General features: G+C 48.9%; 2 protein-coding genes across 2 annotated transcripts in view; one reads left to right on the top strand and one right to left on the bottom strand.

The window, feature by feature from the left end:
* The window catches only part of ITPR3 (inositol 1,4,5-trisphosphate receptor type 3), a 43,180-nt gene extending 34,225 nt beyond the window's left edge, over positions 1-8,955 (top strand). The window contains exons 46-58 of the mRNA XM_075521751.1: positions 258-344; positions 989-1,099; positions 1,612-1,804; positions 2,808-2,933; positions 3,447-3,619; positions 3,733-3,897; positions 4,391-4,583; positions 5,102-5,197; positions 5,634-5,758; positions 6,033-6,198; positions 6,921-7,081; positions 7,581-7,742; positions 8,093-8,955. Of these exons, the coding sequence (XP_075377866.1) occupies positions 258-344; positions 989-1,099; positions 1,612-1,804; positions 2,808-2,933; positions 3,447-3,619; positions 3,733-3,897; positions 4,391-4,583; positions 5,102-5,197; positions 5,634-5,758; positions 6,033-6,198; positions 6,921-7,081; positions 7,581-7,742; positions 8,093-8,161 (1,827 nt within the window). The 3' untranslated portion in view covers positions 8,162-8,955. The remainder of the gene's footprint in view (positions 1-257; positions 345-988; positions 1,100-1,611; positions 1,805-2,807; positions 2,934-3,446; positions 3,620-3,732; positions 3,898-4,390; positions 4,584-5,101; positions 5,198-5,633; positions 5,759-6,032; positions 6,199-6,920; positions 7,082-7,580; positions 7,743-8,092) is intronic.
* A 1,103-nt stretch (positions 8,956-10,058) lies between these two features.
* On the bottom strand, positions 10,059-17,073 carry UQCC2 (ubiquinol-cytochrome c reductase complex assembly factor 2). The gene is made up of 4 exons (XM_075521758.1): positions 16,881-17,073; positions 11,375-11,449; positions 10,948-11,017; positions 10,059-10,237 (listed from the first exon to the last, which is right to left on the bottom strand). The coding sequence occupies exons 1-4, from the start codon at positions 17,016-17,018 to the stop codon at positions 10,143-10,145; spliced, it is 378 nt and encodes a 125-aa protein (XP_075377873.1). The 5' UTR covers positions 17,019-17,073; the 3' UTR covers positions 10,059-10,142.
* Between the last annotated feature and the right edge of the window lie 3 nt (positions 17,074-17,076).

Genomic DNA, 17,076 nt, shown 5'->3' on the forward strand with positions numbered 1-17,076 from the left:
CAGTATGGTCCCTGCCATGCTGGGCTCCCATCCACCGATTTGCACGTTTTTCTCTATTTTTATTTACATTTCCTCCAGCCAGGCTGGCCTCCTTGGGGAGGCATGGCTGGGAAATGTGCTTTTTGGCTCCTGTGGAAAGCCAGTCCCCAGGCTTGCCGGCCGTCCAGCTCCCCTGTGCACCCCAAGTCCCGCTGCCGTGCGCACCGGCGGCTGCTCGCCAGCCTGTGCTCACCCGGCTATCGCTGTCCCTCTTCCAGCTGTCCCGACACAACAAGTCTCTGCAGCAGCTCCTGAAGCCGGTGAAGCGAATCCAGGAGGAGGAGGAGGAGGGCATCTCATCCATGGTACGGAAGGGCCTCGGGAACAGAGGCAGAGCCCCTCCAAGCCCCCCTGACCGGAGACTGCAAAGTCTCCCTCCCTGGGTTTCGCTGTTTAACATTTGATGGGTTTTGGTATTTCCCAAGGGGTGCTAAAGAAAGAAAGACTTATCAGTGCCCTTGTAGCCAAAAGTACAAGTCCAAAGGCGTGCGCACCAAGCTGCGGAGAGCCGTGTTTGTGGGGCTCAGCCGTAGGGTGACATCCAGCTTGCTGCAGGTACAGGCTGGTGGCTCTGGTGGGGTCCTGCTGGTACCTGCTTTCTCCCCTTCCCTTCAGAAAAGGAAGGGCTGAGCCCTTTGCTGTCACTTCTTGCCGCTGTACCTTAGATCCCGAACAAGATTCAGCAGTAATATGATTTCCCTGGGGTTTTACGGGCATTGATTTGTAATTTGTGGATTAGCAGCATTTGGATGTAATTATTGCAGGGAATCGAATGACTGTCACCTTGGGGAGAGCTCGTACCCCTTTAGGAAGCTTTAATTCATTTGCTTTTCCCTGAAACCTCACCAGCTTTGGTCGGTTTTGAGGAATGCTGTTGTCAGTGCAGAGTTAGACCTGACTCCCCTGCCTGAGGCCGCTCTCATCCTCTCTCCCTCTCCCCACATCCCAGCTCAGCCTAAATAACAAGCAGCTGACCCAGATGCTGAAGTCGACGGCCCCGATCCAGGAAGAAGAGGAGGACCCGCTGGCGTATTACGAGAAACACACATCCCAGATTGAGGCAAGAGCTGTTACTCGTTGGGTTGCCGGTATGCACGTGGTCAGTGAATCCCACGTGTGCTCCAGCTGCCTCCGTGCCCGGCTACTTTGTCCTAGGAGCCTTCCCCATCCTTGCGCCAGCAAGAAGCAGACGGGCCTTTTGCTCTGCAGCGAGCTGGAGGCGTTAGCAGAGCCCGTGAGGAGCTGAGGGGATGAGCTGCACCCCGGACCCTTCTTTTTCCTCCTAGCAGCAGCGGGGACGCAGCCGATTCGGCAGCCCCATCCTTGCTTGTTGGCGTGGATCTTGCAGATGGGCCAGCAAGGGTTCACGTGCTCTCAGCTTTCCTCCAGCTCAGCCAGGGCTGTCTTTGCTGGGCTGATTTCTGGTGTTATAGACGAGTGGCCGGTGATATTTGGATCCCGGTGGAGTGGGAGGGAGGAGGGGAAGGCGCAGCTGGGTCTAGGAAAGAGGAAACCAAAGGGTGGCAGGGGCAGGGTCTGACGGCACCCTCCCCTTCACCCTGCTTCCCGCAGATTGTGCGCCTGGACCGAAGCATGGAGCAGATAATCTTCCCTGTGCCTGGCATCTGCGAATTCCTCACCAAGGAGACCAAGTACCGGCTCTTCACCACCACGGAGCAGGACGAGCAGGGCAGCAAAGTCAGTGATTTCTTCGACCAGTCGTCCTTCCTCCACAACGAGATGGAATGGCAGAAGAAACTGCGCAGTAAGAGCAAACCAGACCTTCCCCTCGGGCTCTCCCCGGCCAGCACGGGCACTTCCAATAGCCCCTGTTGTGAAACTGGAGGCAGCCGTGCTTTGGAAGGGCTGCAAACCCTGGCAGCAGATGTGGAAATCGCATCTCTGAGCTCCTTGTGCCTCTTGCTCTGTAGAGCGCAATGCACTCGGCAGTTTGCAGGGAGTGCAGGTTAATCAAGATCCCAGGGATGTATTTCCTCCATGCCTGTTAGTGCAGTTCCTCGGTAGTCTGAAATGCATCTTACAGCACGTTCCTTGGGATTACACCTGCAGGTGTTTTCCCGTGGAAAGCACTCTCTTCATTTGTTTTCAGTTGCCTTCTCCTAAGCCAGGATCTAGCAGCTACATAGGGGAAGTAAAACTTGTTTCTCTGCACCCTGCAGACCTGCTTAGGTGCTGTCAGGGCTGCATCAGGACGGAAATCCTGGCTTAAAATAAGGGGAGCTCAATAAAGAGTCACGCTATAAATACTGCGATGCAGCTAAGGAGTAATGTAGCAGCTCTGAAAACACTTGCAGATCCAGTCAAAACTGTCTTAGGAATTCAGCAGGAAACAAGTTTCCAGTATGGATGGGAAATTGCTGGCTGGGTCCCCTCTGGGACCGAGCACCAGCGCTGAGAACACAAAGACACTGTTGTTTTGAAGGACGCGAGTGGCGAGGCTGTAGGAGGTGGGAGATGGGGAGGAGGGCGAGGAGGAGAATGGAGCCGATCTGATTCCAAGGTGCCAGAGCAGGTCAAAGGGACGAGAAGCCAAGAAATGCGAGCAGTAACATTTCGAACTTTGCACTCCTATTTCAGCAAAAAAGGAGGGAGCTTTTATTAACATTTTGCAGGAAGAGGGAGGCAAGGGTCCCTCTGGGCCCGCTGGCTGTACGGAGCCGAGCCCTTTGGATGTCTGGGAGGACAAAGCCTTCCCCAGCTGGCACAAGGTTGGCTGAGATGTGTGTGTCTGCCTCCTCTCCCTCCAGGCATGCCGCTGATGTACTGGTTCTCCCGCAGAATGACACTCTGGGGAAGCATCTCCTTCAACCTGGCTGTCTTCATCAACATAATCATTGCTTTCTTCTACCCCTACGTTGAAGCCACTTCCATGGGTAAGTGCCCCAGCAGCTGCTGCTCCTCGAGGTGGAAGAAAAAGGGGACCTTCATATGCAGGAAAACTGGTCCCTTACCTGTACTCCCCCTACCCTCAGTCTCCTTTTGACTCCTAAAGCCCCAAGTCCTTTCTGCTGGTCAAAGGAAGGGATTGAGTCAAGATTTCACTCGCCAGCCCTCCCACTGCTTCCTTCTCAGGGAAAAGTCTCTTCTCCCTGGGCTGCGCTTTCCCTGTTTCTAAAATGGGGGAAGCAAAGACAGAACACGTACCTGCTATCAGGCAAAGCCTGCATCGTTTACAGTGGGTTTGAGATATCGGATAAAAGATGTTAGAAAAATGTATCAGTAAGAACCATCTTAGTCAATACTAGTCTTTGCATAATTTCTCTCTTTCTTCCCTCTGATAATCGGCACGTGAGTTTTTCTGGACAGCCTGCGCAGCAGCACAGTGTCAGCTGGCAGCGTGCCTGTAATCTCAGGCCATTTAATTGCTGTGGGTCTTCTCTTCCCAGGAGTGCTGGATTCCCCGCTGATCTCGCTGCTCTTCTGGATTCTGATCTGCTTCTCCATCATGGCCTTGTTCACTAAGCGCTACGGTGTCAGACCGCTCCTCGTGGCACTGATCTTGCGATCGATTTATTACTTGGGGATTGGACTCACTCTGAACATACTGGGAGCTCTCAACGTAAGTTCTCCATGCGCTGGAAAAATAGCGTAGCAGCCCATGACACAGGAGGCTCTTCTGCATTCATAAAGTGCAGCAAACCCCACTCCTTCCCGTTTCTGGTTGTTCCCCAGCTGACCAACAAGATTGTGTTTGTGGTGAGCTTCGTGGGCAATCGTGGGACCTTCATCCGAGGCTACAAGGCCATGATCATGGACGTGGAATTTCTTTACCACGTTGGCTACATCCTGACGAGCGTCCTGGGACTCTTTGTGCACGAACTCTTCTACAGCATCCTGGTACAATATACGCAGATGTTTGGGGCACGGAGGTAGCCAGTCTGCCCCGTTAGAGGCTAGAAGGTTCCTGTGACACCTTCCAGGGGCTGATTGATAACAGCAGTGAGAACAATTCGCTGTGCTCTAATCTTTGTGTAGGCTGATCTTTCTGCCTTCCGACAGTATCTATTACTGTCTCTCTCCTGGTCTTTTGCTATCTCTCTCTTTCTAATCTCTACCGTGTACTTTATCTGGGTCAGCTGGGAGACAACGTGAGCTGGTGAGGGCAGAGGCAGGGTGCATGTGTCCTATTCTTGGCTTTCCTGCTGTGCATAAGTCACTTCATTCTTCTCTGCTTCCCTGCAGTAAGCTGGGAAACTTAAATGCTTTATGTGAAAGTTTAGTCAAGGTCTGCTGAGTGATCCAAGATCTCAGGATAAAAGGGCATATAGGTAGGCCAGGCATTGTCAAGAAAAGCACCCCGCGGCATTTCTTTGCTCCTGGGTCCTTTCAGCTGTTTGACTTGATCTACCGTGAGGAGACCTTGTTTAACGTCATCAAAAGCGTGACGCGGAACGGGCGCTCCATCCTGCTGACAGCGCTCCTGGCTCTCATCCTCGTCTACCTCTTCTCCATCGTGGGCTTCCTGTTCCTGAAGGATGACTTCATCCTGGAGGTGGACCGGCTGCCGGACAGCAAAGCCAAAGGTTGTTCAGCCCTTGCCCTTGTTGGCTGCGGTGCTTGGGCTGGAGAGGGGCCAGGCAGAGCGTGGGTCCCCTTCTGCAGCTGGTCCCTTGCGTGAGATCCTGCTCCCTCCTTGCTGCAAAAGCACGCGCGTGTCTGCGTGCGCACGTGCATCGTGGCTTTTATACCCTTGGCGCAAACTCCTGGTAGCACTGGTGTTGGGGTTAGCAGAGAAGACAGCTGCCTGCGCCAACTTACGGACCTTGAGCTGCAGGGAGCGGGGTTTTGGGGCTGGGAGTGATTGCAGAGAAGGGGGTGGACAGCTACAAATGACGTTTTAGCACTGTAGAGGTCTTACTGAAACTTGAGCGAAAGATTCAAGGCCTAGAAAAGGCTAGGAGAATGCGAAGCAACTTTTTTTTCCCCAAGAAGTTTGAAAGCTACAAGAAGAGGCAGTTGAAAAGCACCTGTGACCGCAGCGAAGAGCTTTACCAAGGCAAGCTGATGCTCTGACAAAGCTGTGGTCTCTTTTTACTTGCAGGTGACCCCTTGGGGATGCAAAGGAACATGGAGACCTTCATGGAGTCATGCAGCAGTGACAAAATTAGCTGCTCTGCTGTGCCCACTGCCTTGGAAGGTAAGTGAGCTCATTAGAAAGGTCAACTCAGAGGCAGAGTAGGTTGGCTGCCTGGTTTGTCAGCGAGCTCAGAAAAATTCTAGCTTTTCAAAGGTGGAAACAACCAACCTACTACTATGCAACCTATTGCAGGCCTCTTGCCTGATAATTTTGCACTGACCCTGGCATAAAAAAAATGTTGAAGTCGATTCTATTTAGTCATAAAGAAAGCCAGAGCTTCAGGAGCGCTCAGCCAAACACCTCCACAGCAAGAAGCAAGCTGGAGGAGCTGCTGGGAAGTTGCTGGCTGGGAGATCCAAAACGAGCATCTGCTCCCAGGAGATTTGCCACTGCATCTGAGTCATCCCCGCAGCTCTGGATTCTTTGCAATGGTCTGGTACTTCTGCCCCGTCTATGCTCTGGCTTTTTGCTTTTATTTCCCCCTCCGGTACTCTAGAAACAGACGCTGACCAGTGGGAACGCGCCTGCGACACGCTGCTCATGTGCATCATCACTGTCCTGAACCACGGCCTGAGGAACGGCGGGGGCGTGGGTGACATTCTGCGGAAGCCATCGAAGGATGTGAGTTTGGGCAGCACGCGGGACCCCTTTTTTCTGCGAAGTCCCGCTGCATATACTGCTGCGCAGCTGCCCTCCCTCCCTGGAAACGGTGACACTGCCGGCTCCGTCCCCCACACCGTCCTCCAGAGCTTTCCTCCTCTCTTCCCCTATCACACCTTTTATTCCTCCTCACCTGGCACCCTCAGCCCATGGCCCCTGTAACGAGGCAGCATGGTCGGAGTGGCTAGAGGAGAGGTGTGCAAGAGACATCCTTTATCCCTTTCGTCCATTACAGGAGTCCTTGTTTCCCGCTCGAGTTGTCTACGACCTCCTCTTCTTCTTTATTGTCATTATCATCGTCCTTAACCTCATCTTTGGGGTCATTATTGACACTTTTGCTGATCTGAGGAGCGAGAAGCAAAAGAAGGAAGAGATACTGAAGACCACCTGTTTCATATGTGGTGAGCGCTGGGACCTGGGTGTATAGGAATTGCCCCAAAGCTCTTCCTCTCTTCTAAGGTTGAGGGAAGGAAAGGGGTTTCAGCTGGTTTCTGGTTTTTCCTTTGGTTCACAGCAAAACTTAAATCTGTTCACCAATGGGTCACTGCAGTGTGAGGAGGCTTAAACAAGGACACAAACCGAGAGGGGAAATTGTCTGTATTGTTTCTCGCCTTCTGTTAATGAGGTGTTAAACTAAAACTGCCACATTGTGGAGTTCTTGTCGCTGTGCATCTATCACTCCTGAGACCATCGCTTAGCCAGTGGAAAAAAAAAGCACCATATTACTAAGGAAATAAAATACAGAAAATGTTCTGGAATGCTTTCAGTCATAGGAAGGCATCCAAAAAAAAGGGAAAAATCCCAGTAAGTCTAGCTGTTTTTCTCTTAAAAGATCCACTGGGTGCATTTTATGCTTTTAGCTATATAGGCAGGAAGCATAGCTAGTAGTCCTTTAAATAGAAGCCTCCTGAATACACAACTGGGTTATTTTCCCCCTGTTTTGGATGCTTGTCGTGTGCTAAATGCCAACTAATTATTAAAAGCACTTCTTGAAAGTCACACCTGGGAGAGGATGCAATTATCTGTACTTCCTTTCACATTTGTTTGCTTGCTCACTTCTTACCTTCTCCTCCCTTCCCCATCTCCTCCCTCCACCTTCTCTGTTCTTGACTGCCTTTCCCAGGACTTGAAAGGGACAAGTTTGACAACAAGACAGTGTCCTTTGAGGAGCATATTAAATATGAGCACAACATGTGGAACTACTTGTACTTCATAGTGCTGGTGCGGGTGAAGAACAAGACAGACTACACCGGGCCAGAGAGTTACGTGGCGCAGATGATAAAGGTACACGTCCTCTCAGGGCAGCTCTTTCGCTATTGCAGCCTGCCTACCCCAGGGAAATATTTGAGAACAATGGGCTTGCCAAAGAGAAAGTTTTGAGAAGGAGCTTTTGGAAAATATTTAATAATGTTGTTGTGCCTTAGTTCGTTGCAGTCTCAGCCAACAACACGTTGTCTATTTGATGTTTTGTACTGTGTATTTAAGGATTGAACCAAGGGCAGAACCAAGCAGTAGAGCGTGTGACTTCAAGGTGATTTCAAGGGAAGAAGGGAGGGAAAGGAAATTTAGAAAAGAAAAACTTCTGAACTTGAGCCCAGAAGGCTGTAAGAGAAAAGCTGGAAATGGACTATTCGTGGAAAATTTGCAAAGACACAGACAAGACGAGCCTTTGAGAATTTCTTTAATCCCTAAGCACAGGCAGGCTTCCTGTTAAATCCTACCAGGTCTCTTCCCTCCTCCTCACCCCCCCTCTAACTCCCATTCTCCATGGTTGCCTTTCCAGAATAAGAACCTTGACTGGTTCCCCCGGATGCGAGCCATGTCCCTGGTCAGCAACGAAGGGGAAGGGGAACAGAATGAGATCCGAAATCTTCAAGACAAACTCAACACCACAATGAAGCTGGTGTCCCATCTCACCTCCCAGCTGAATGAGCTGAAGGAACAGGTACTAAGCACTTATTTTAAAATAGAAACACTTGAAGAACACCTGACTGTAGAAACCCGCTGTCCTTACCACAATAGACACCGATTGCAAAGAACAGGAGGCAGAACCGGCCCAAGCCTGTACACCTTCAGATACACAGCAAAGGGCTCCCGCAGCTCTCTTTGGGGGGGTCAGGGACACCTGGGACAAGGCTTTTTGATACTTTACTTCCTCATCAGCTAGAGTCCAACTCACAGGGTTTTCTGGCAGATGCTTAAGCAGCCTGGTCAGTCACACACTGGAGGAGCATGTTAGTGAAGAGACAGGCGGCTTGGTTTCCTACCTCACTTGTGTCCTTGTTTGAACTCCAGATGACGGAGCAACGGAAGCGCAGACAAAGGATGGGGTTTGTGGATGTCCAGAATACCATGAACCACTAAGACGGAGAAGACGCATCAGCTTCACCCACTGAGGGACTACACATATGTATCAGCTAACGAGGCTGCTTCTTCCTGGGTTCCATGCATGGATGTCACTGGCAGAGAAAGCCAGACCATGCGGAAGGGCTTCACAGTCAACATTTTCCTTAGAGCGCTTGTAAGCAATTCAGGAACCAGGGACTGGCCAGGATTCCTCATGATACCTGGACCCACATGTTACCCTAATGCCCTTGTAGGAAGATAAATTATACAAGACTTTTATTCCTCATTGCAATAACTCTTTATTTTGCAAATGTGGAGGGTTGTATCTTTATCTCCATGCGCTACATTCTGATGGCCTCCACCTACAGCTGCAACAGTTAACTTATTCCGAGAGTGGCACTAGTACACGTGGATCTTTGCAAACCAGCCCTCGTATTTGCTGTACCTGCTCCATGCTGATCCCTCTCCATTTAAAGAATTCTGTTCATCACTGTGGCAAGGTAAAGAGGAGCTAAACTCAAGGAGATGGATTTGTTAATTTAACTCACCAGATGAGGATAAATATCTAAGCTTGTACTAGTGCGAACTAGTCTTTTGCCTTCTGTGGCGGAGTATCTGGACAGTAGCAGTAGGAAACTGCAGGTTTACAGGAGTTCACTGTGAAGGGGTGTCCTGTGTTTTAGTTTCATCTCTGGTGTAATGTTTTACTTTTGTTGTTGTTGTTGTTGTTACTGTTACTTAAGAACTAAAGTGTAAACTGCCTTAAATAAATTAAATACAAAATCATGTTATAATAAAAACTTAAACATGGTAAAGAAAACGCCCTTCCTGTGCACTCTGGTATGTAACGGGGCTGTTATAAATAGAAATACAGAACAATCCAAAGACCTGAGGCCAAACCAGGGCTGTATTACCCAAAGGGCTCCACAACCCAATGCTCTCGGCTCCAGCTGTTAAACTTTAAAATGTAGTACAACGCTCCAAGCTGAAGATGTGAAGAAGAATGCTACCATGAAGAACTACCTTGAACACCGGCCTTGTTTTCTGAAGCTTTGGATTAGAGCCTGCTGCAAAGTTTGAAATTCTTTCACTACGTGCCAGGAAAATGCTGTTCAAATACATAAAAAGGATCAGCTGTTGGTGCTGCCTGGAGCCAAGCAGAGTCCTGGCATAGCTGTGCTCTAGACACTCATCGTTCCCAAGCCAAGCAGTGCTGTAGCCACCCCAACTACAGTCCTGTGCCTCTGCCTCCCAAGAACAGACATTTTGCAAGCATTAAAGCTTTAAAAAGGAATAAAATTAGGCCATAGCAATGGAGTAATCACACTTGGAATTTCCTTATGGCCCTATATTCCAACATGTCGCTAAAACCTCTCTTTATCCCTCAGATCTGCAGTAACCCATATGGAACCTTCTCTTACGCTGAGGGAAATCTGCATATAGCTAGCTGGACCAGCAACACACCGCTGCACTTGATTGAAATCTCAGTTAAACTCTTACACTGCTCCACTGGCACCACAGTACAGTCACCCTCAGCCCTCTCCTGTGTCTTCTCAAAAGGAAAATAAATGTGATTATTAAAGTTATCCCTCCCTCAATTTCACTGTTACCAGTGCTAACACACAGAAACACAAGCATAGCTATATTTTCACATCATCACTAGTGTTCTCTTCACAAGCAAATTTAAAGCTAACAAGGTTGTACCTACTTGCTCTGTGCATCTCCGGGTTGTTCCATTTCTTGTAACACAAAGGATCAGGTCTAACACCACAAAGTTCTTTCCTCTACACTACATTGTTCCAATATGGTTTCAGGACAGATGGGTTAAGCTATGCCCTAGATTTTCAGGGGAAAAAAGAGGGGGCACTTAAATATGAAGGGTGTAAGGTGTAGGTCTGAACAAAAATGCTGTTGCTAAAAGGAATAAATGGTTTTATTCATCATAGCAACATACAGTGCTTTAGGAATATATACAGTGGAGAATCTGGGAGTTAGCCTATCACTTCGACTCCTCTTCAGGTTTCTTGGCATAAAACTTTTCTCGCAGTTTTTTCCATGTCCCTTTCTTCATGTCTTCCATCTGTTTCAGAATGTCTGCAAAAGGAGAAGAGAGAGAGATGGAGAAAGAGGAAGAAAAGCAGAAAAGCAAAGGAATGAAAGCCCTCTTATAAAAGCTTTGCCTTACATATATTTTCCTCTTTTGACTTTTCATCTTCTTAATGAATTTCTATTTCAGGGCCTGAGGCAAGTTTGTTTTCCCTTCCAATCAATTGTGCAGGGAGTCCCTTACCACTAACAACTAATATTCAGTTTCCACGCACTGCAATCAAAGTTAGGAACTGGAGCAGAACAAAACTGCACTAGCTTCCTACCTTGCACTTAATAAATGATCTGGCTGAGAGTATTTCTGCATCGTGGTACCTTGTTTTCTCTCAAAGTCTAATACAAAAGGAGAAATACTGAAGGGAATTTGAACATGGTGAAAGAGAAGCTGAGCATTTTTTGAATGATGTAGCAAACGTGCATTTCTTTCACATAGCTCCTGCTATCTGATCTCAAAGAGCCCTTGCAAACCCTTTGCTGTTCCTGCCCACTGCAAAATACAATCAGCTTTTTGCCCTGCTAGATTACTGAAGATCTCCTTAACTATTAACATTAAACATCCTACTATACTTGCACGGCAGTCCCATTCTGTCCTTTAGTCACAGGTGTTTAGCAGAAGTGATGCAGTGAGCACCACAAAGACTGGAATGTACTTTGTCTCCTGCACTGACTTATTCTCCGATCGAGCACAGTATTAGTACCTGTTGCTAGTATCATCTTGCAGTCTTCTACCGTCACTCCAGTGAAGCTTGTCTCCTTCAGGCGTGGATACTTCACAAGTGAGCAAGTAGGTGAGAGGAGAGAGAGAAAATTATGTTACTTGTAGTGCATTAAAACAGGTAAAAATGTCACCATACAGTAGAGTCTGCACTCATTTTCAGTCAAGCTCTAAGAATTCTGTTCATACATATCAAGAACTATCATCAGCATTGTTCATACATGTTATGGAGGCCAAGATGTCTGAAGCTTTCCCGGAGTGACCAAAGGCACCAGGTAGTGCTGCATCCACCTGACCGCTCATTTGTCTGTTACACATTCCCAGAAACCCTGCTGGGACGAGGCAGCCAACTGCAGTAGGTGGTGGACTCGCCCCCTAAAAGAGGGATGACGGCTAATGCCAAAGCTCACCTTGTTTTTGTAGTAGTTGGTGTGGATTCTGACTAAGCTCTCGTACATTCGGTCACAGGTCTCAGGGTCAGCAATCTGGAAAGGGATAAAAGTATCGCACAAGTCTTATTTTAAACCTCTGTAGCAAAAACCACCTCATTTCAAGGCTTGTGAGAAGGACAGTCAAGGAGCAGCTTAGGTGACTTCTCAGTGCAACGTAGAATGCTGGTGACCCCTATTATGCTGCTGCAGAATGCAGATCATTTTCTTCCAATTCTTAGCAGCTTGGCCTACAAGAATAACGAAGCACATGATTTCCAGAATTGACCTTAAACTCTGCTCAAAAAGATTTGACAGATCAACTGTGCATACACAGTTAATGAGAATATTGCTGGACAGTTTTTTTCTCACATTTATTGGCCACTGCTGTGAAATCTGCGAGACTTCTTGCTCAAAGGCCAGTTTTGCTGCCTGTTTTATTCTAAAGCAGCAAATAGGATAACGTACTAGGATGGAAGTTAGAAAATCCTGGTGCAGGCTAAAAATAGTTTATAATTGATTAGGGAGAAGCAGCATGAAAGACACTGAACAGCTTGGGAAGGGTATATGGATTACTATTTTGGTCAAGTAAGTTGGAAAGGTTTTGCTAATACCTAAACCTCTGCTGAGTTTAGGTATAATTTAGGTGCCTCGGACAGGTGCATCTGCCTTGCAGAGCCATCTATTTAGCAGTGTGGATGGCATGTCATCTTGTTTTTCTATTTTACAATGAGGGCCAACTCAACCAGAACGCTGCATTGCTGCTTGATGACATCAAATATAAATGATCAAAATGGATACATGAATAAGAATAGTATCAACAGAAACATATCAGGATAAAATGACACGGCTCATCTGTCCTTGGGACATTGGCACAGGTTCAGCCCAAGGCGGGTAATGCCTTCTCTGCAAAAACTAGGAAAACTAAGGGAAGGCTCTCCTTATTCTGTAGGTAATGGCTGCTGCAGGAGAGAGGACAGAGGGACAGACAGACTGCCAAGAGTAAGCACCATCACACTGCAGGTGATCTTCAGCTTAACGTATCTTGCAGTCACATTTCAAATGACCCTGCTAATGTTTTAGTAATGAGAGCAGAAATAGCTATTAAACAGGTAGCAGGAACAGTATTCCCCCCCCCCGTAAAAATCAGCAAATCTTACTCCATGTGAATAAAACAGACATTAGACTGATAAAGTATCCTATATGGTTCTAGTTCTTTTCTCATACATTCCTCCTGCTGTCTGCCAGTACATTTCCCTTTGCTGTATTAAGCCTTTATACATACAAATTGACATCAGTGCTGCAGGCATCAATTTAGATTTTCAAGATGAGTGGCAGCTTTGGGATCTTGTAGCCAATTGCTGCAGCATATTCAGCTGTCCTGAGCATATGAAAAAGCAATAAGCACTTTCCGAAATGTCTGCTGCAGACTATTCTGGTGACCTATATAGAATTAGGTGCCTATAATGGCCCCTTGAAGTAGAAAACGCATATCTGGAACAATGTTTTTATGCTAAGACAGGGCACATTTACATTCCACAGCACCACCTCCAAGCCTATAAAGGTCTGCAGCCCAAGTCAAGCATTAGCTTATCTAATTTATTTCAGCACCAAAGCCTAACCTCCAACACAATTACAACTGTAGCCGGAATCCAATTTTATAACTGCTGCATCCTAACAGCGCCAGGCCATGTTGCATTTCACTATGTACTCCACACTGCATCATGCTATCATCTTGTCATAGAATGGTTGGGTTGGAAGGGACCTTAAAGATCATCTAGTTCCAACCCCCTGGCCATGGGCAGGGACACCTTCCACCAGACCAGGTTGCTCAAAGCCCCATCCAACCTGACCTTGAACACTTCCAGGGACTGGAGCATCCACAACTTCTCTGGGCAACCTGTGCCAGTGCCTCACCACCCTCACAGGCAAGACTTTCTTCCTTCTATTTAATCTAAATCTCCCCCTCTTTCAGTTTAAAGCCATTACCCCTTGTCCTATCACTACTTGCCCTTGCAAAAAGTCACTCTCCAGCTTTCTTGTAGGCCCCTTCAGGTACTGGGGGGCTGCTATAAGGTCTCCCCGGAGCCTTCTCTTCTCCAGGCTGAATGACCGCAACTCTCTCAGCCTGTCTTCATAGGAGAGGTGCTCCAGCCCTCTGATCATCTTCATGGCCTCCTCTGGACTCACTCCAACAGGTCCATGTCCTTCTTATGTTGGGGGCCCCAGAGCTGGACACGGTACTCCAGGTGGGGTCTCACGAGAGCGGAGTAGAGGGGGAAAATCACCTCCCTCGACCTGCTGGTCACGCTTCTTTAATGCAGCCCAGGATACGGTTGGCTTTCTGGGCTGCAAGTGCACACTGCTGGGTCATGTTGAGCTTCTCATCAACCAAGCCCCCACGTCCTTCTCCTCAGGGCTGCTCTCAATCCATTCTCCACCCTGTGGAATAATTGCTGGAGGTGACTTAGAAATTAAACTTATATTCACACTTTTAGGTAAGGCACAGCACTGAAGAAGCTTCCCAGGTGGCGTGCGGCTGACATGTGAGGAATCCATTCCATGGAAGTTCCCTAGGCCTGCAAGCTTAGATGTCGGCAACACCAGGGGAACTTGGTGTGTTGGCTCTAAGAGGAACTGCTCGGAGGATGGAGCAGTGTGGAGATACCACGGCCAGGCTCTGTGATAATACGGGAACTTGAAGGTACCATGGAACTGATAAGCTGCACATTTGCTACCTTGGGCCAACAGTCTGTCATGCTTTTGACAAAATGCTGTCCTTTTGGTGGACTTTGCTCATTATAACATCGTTATAATACGAAAACACACCTCCATCCCAAAAGCTACCCGCCTCCAAGGTGCGACCACCCCTCAATGAGCTTGCGTTTTGAATTCTCCTAGTTTATACCTTTAAAAGAAAAGCAAGAAAAACTTGACACCAATCCTAAACAAAGGTATGTATGACTAGAGTTACTCAAGCTCCACCTGAAAGATGAAAGACAGTATAAAATGGCTTAAGAGAGAGAGAATGTTAGGGAAGACACCGTCGCGTACCACTCTGACCTCTGGAATCAGTCGACGGGCTGAGCCTCTCTTCCCCCCCATCGGGACGCCTTTGGGTAAGATTCGAACACTTGGTATACCAAGTGCTTCCCCAGGAAACTTAGAAATCTCTATAGAGTCACTTTATAATCTTTTAACATGTTTGAGCTGGCGGTGTTACTCATAATCTTGGTATTTGCACGTGCTTTGCAGACAGTGAATTTATCACCGGTAATCCAAAAGAACCTGTGTGTCTGTTGCTTTAATAAACTGCACTCTTCATTGACCTAGCCGTGGTAGTTCTCATTGAACACGACCAGACTCTTTAAGTGTGGCCGTGATAGTTCATGCAACATGACTAGACTGGGGGTGCAGCGCGTTATTTGTGAATCCGTAATCGTGAAGTTCAGTACGCTGAACACGACCGGACTTATAATGTTGTCAAATTAACGCTGTTGCCTTAATCAACTTTGTGAAGCTGTTTCAGTGAAAGCCCTGAGAGGGCTCTGACAGGCGAACGTTGACTCTGATGGGTGGCTACATATACAGTCCTTCGAAAATAAACCGTTGACCAACTCTGAGACTAAGACTGGACCCAGCCGCACCTAGACTCCTCTCTGAGAAGGAGTTTAGAAAGCAAGGGGGTCCTGTCTGAACCTCATGACTCAATGGGAGGGTTCCCCTCCCAGCCACTCCTCAGACTCCTACGCGACAGTAACTTTTAATGCAACATGCCCAGCCTGTATTTGTGCTTGGGATTGCCCTGACCCATGTGCAAGACCTTGCACTTGGCCCTGCTGAACTTCATGAGGTTCGCACGGGCCCACCTCTCAAGCTTGTCAGGGTCCCTCTGGACGGCATCCCTTCCCTCCAGCGTGTTGACCGCACCACGCAGCTTGGTGTCGTCGGCAAAGCTGCTGAGGGTGCACTCAATCCCACTGTCCGTGTCACTGACAAAGATGTTCAACAGCACCGGTCCCAGTACCGACCCCTGAGGAAGGCCCCTTGTCACTGGTTTCCACTTGGACATCGAGCCGTTGACCGCAAGCCTTTGAGTGCAACCATCCAGCCAATTCCTTATCCACCGAGTGGTCCATCCAACAAATCCATGTCTCTCCAATTTAGAGACAAGGATGTCGTGCAGGACAGTGTCAAATGCTTTGCACAAGTCCAGGTAGATGACGTCAGTTGCTCTTCCCTTATCCACCAACGCTGTAACCCCATCGTAGAAGGCCACCAAATTTGTCAGGCACAATTTGCCCTTAGTGAAGCCATGTTGGCTGTCACCAATCACCTCCTTATTTTCCATGTACCTTAGCATAGTTTCCAGGAGGATCTGCTCCATGATCTTGCCGGGCACAGAGGTGAGACTGACTGGCCTGCAGTTCCCCGGGTCTTCCTTTTTTCCCTTTTTAAAAATGGGGGGTTTGTTTCCCCTTTTCCAGTCAGTGGGAACTTCACCGGACTCCCACGACTTCTCAAATATGATGGATAGCGGCTTAGCAACTTCATCCGCCAGTTCCCTCAGGACCTGCAGATGCATCTCATCAGGCCCCGTGGACTTGTGCACCTTCAGGTTTCTTACATAGTCTCGAACCTGATCTTCTCCTACAGTGGGCCATTCTTCATTCTCCCAGTCCCTGCCTTTGCCTTCTGCAACTTGGGCGGTGTGGCTTGAGCACTTGCCGATGAAGACTGAGGCAAAAAAGTCATTGAGTACCTCAGCCTTCTCCATATCCCAGGTAAGCAGGCCTCCCATTTCCTTCGAGAGTGGGCCCACATTTTCCCTAGTCTTTCTTTTATCACTGATGTACCTATAGAAGCTTTTCTTGTTGCCCTTGATGTCCCTGGCCAGATTTCATTCTATCAGGGCTCTAGCTTTCCTAACCTGATCCCTGGCTACTCATCATGGTAAGCAAAACACACTAATTAACTAGGTTCCAGCACAGTGTTGAGAAATTCACAGTGTTTTGTATCCCACCTCCATAACCACGGGAATGGGTTCTCCAAAGCACATAGCGTAAACGGGGCAAAAATCGGGTATAAACCACAGTTTGTCCTACGCGAGGAACAAGGCACGTGGCTGACTGGGGCTGACTCAGGCCTGTGTTTCAAAGGCGAGCGGGGTGTTCACACACCGGCCTGTCCTGGGCCCCGAGGGAAGCTCTGCGGGGCTCTGAGGAGAGCCGAGGGAAGCCGGTTCCACTACCACAGACACAACCTTCTCCTCAACTGCAACCGAGCGAGCTCCGAGGCGGGGAGCACCTCGTGTCAGCACCAAACTCCCGAGGTTTCTGCCCCAAAACCGCCTCAGACAGACCGCTAAACCGCCCCCGGCCCCCTCACCGTCGGAGAAGGGGAGGGAAGAGGCGCCTAGGCCCCGCCTCGCCGCCGCCCCCCCCCCGCCGAGCAGGCCCTGCCGCCCCGCCACCCCCCCCGCCCTCACCTGGGTGTTCTCCCCCTCCCGGAAGGCCTGCGCCACCCGCTGCCGCAGGAAGATGCCCAAGTCCCGCTGCCGCTTCGTCTCCTCCACCGGCCACTCCTCGCAGAGCTTCAGGAACCGCCGGTACCGGGTGGCCGCCATCGCTACCGGCGGCACCGGCCATGGAAGGATCACGTGACCTACGGCAGGCGAGAAGGGT

The sequence above is a fragment of the Mycteria americana genome, chromosome 20, assembly GCF_035582795.1.
Source record: "Mycteria americana isolate JAX WOST 10 ecotype Jacksonville Zoo and Gardens chromosome 20, USCA_MyAme_1.0, whole genome shotgun sequence".
NCBI classification, from domain to species: Eukaryota; Metazoa; Chordata; class Aves; order Ciconiiformes; family Ciconiidae; genus Mycteria; species Mycteria americana.

Bases quoted from the DNA above. Each gene is read 5' to 3' on its own strand.
- UQCC2 (XM_075521758.1), bottom strand. From the start codon at position 17,018: ATGGCGGCCACCCGGTACCGGCGGTTCCTGAAGCTCTGCGAGGAGTGG. The intron at 11,450-16,880 runs GTGAGGGCGGGG...ATCCCTTTCCAG, and splicing joins GGGAGGGGGAGAACACCCAG to ATTGCTGACCCTGAGACCTG. The intron at 11,018-11,374 runs GTGAGCTTTGGC...TCACTTGTGAAG, and splicing joins CCAACTACTACAAAAACAAG to TATCCACGCCTGAAGGAGAC.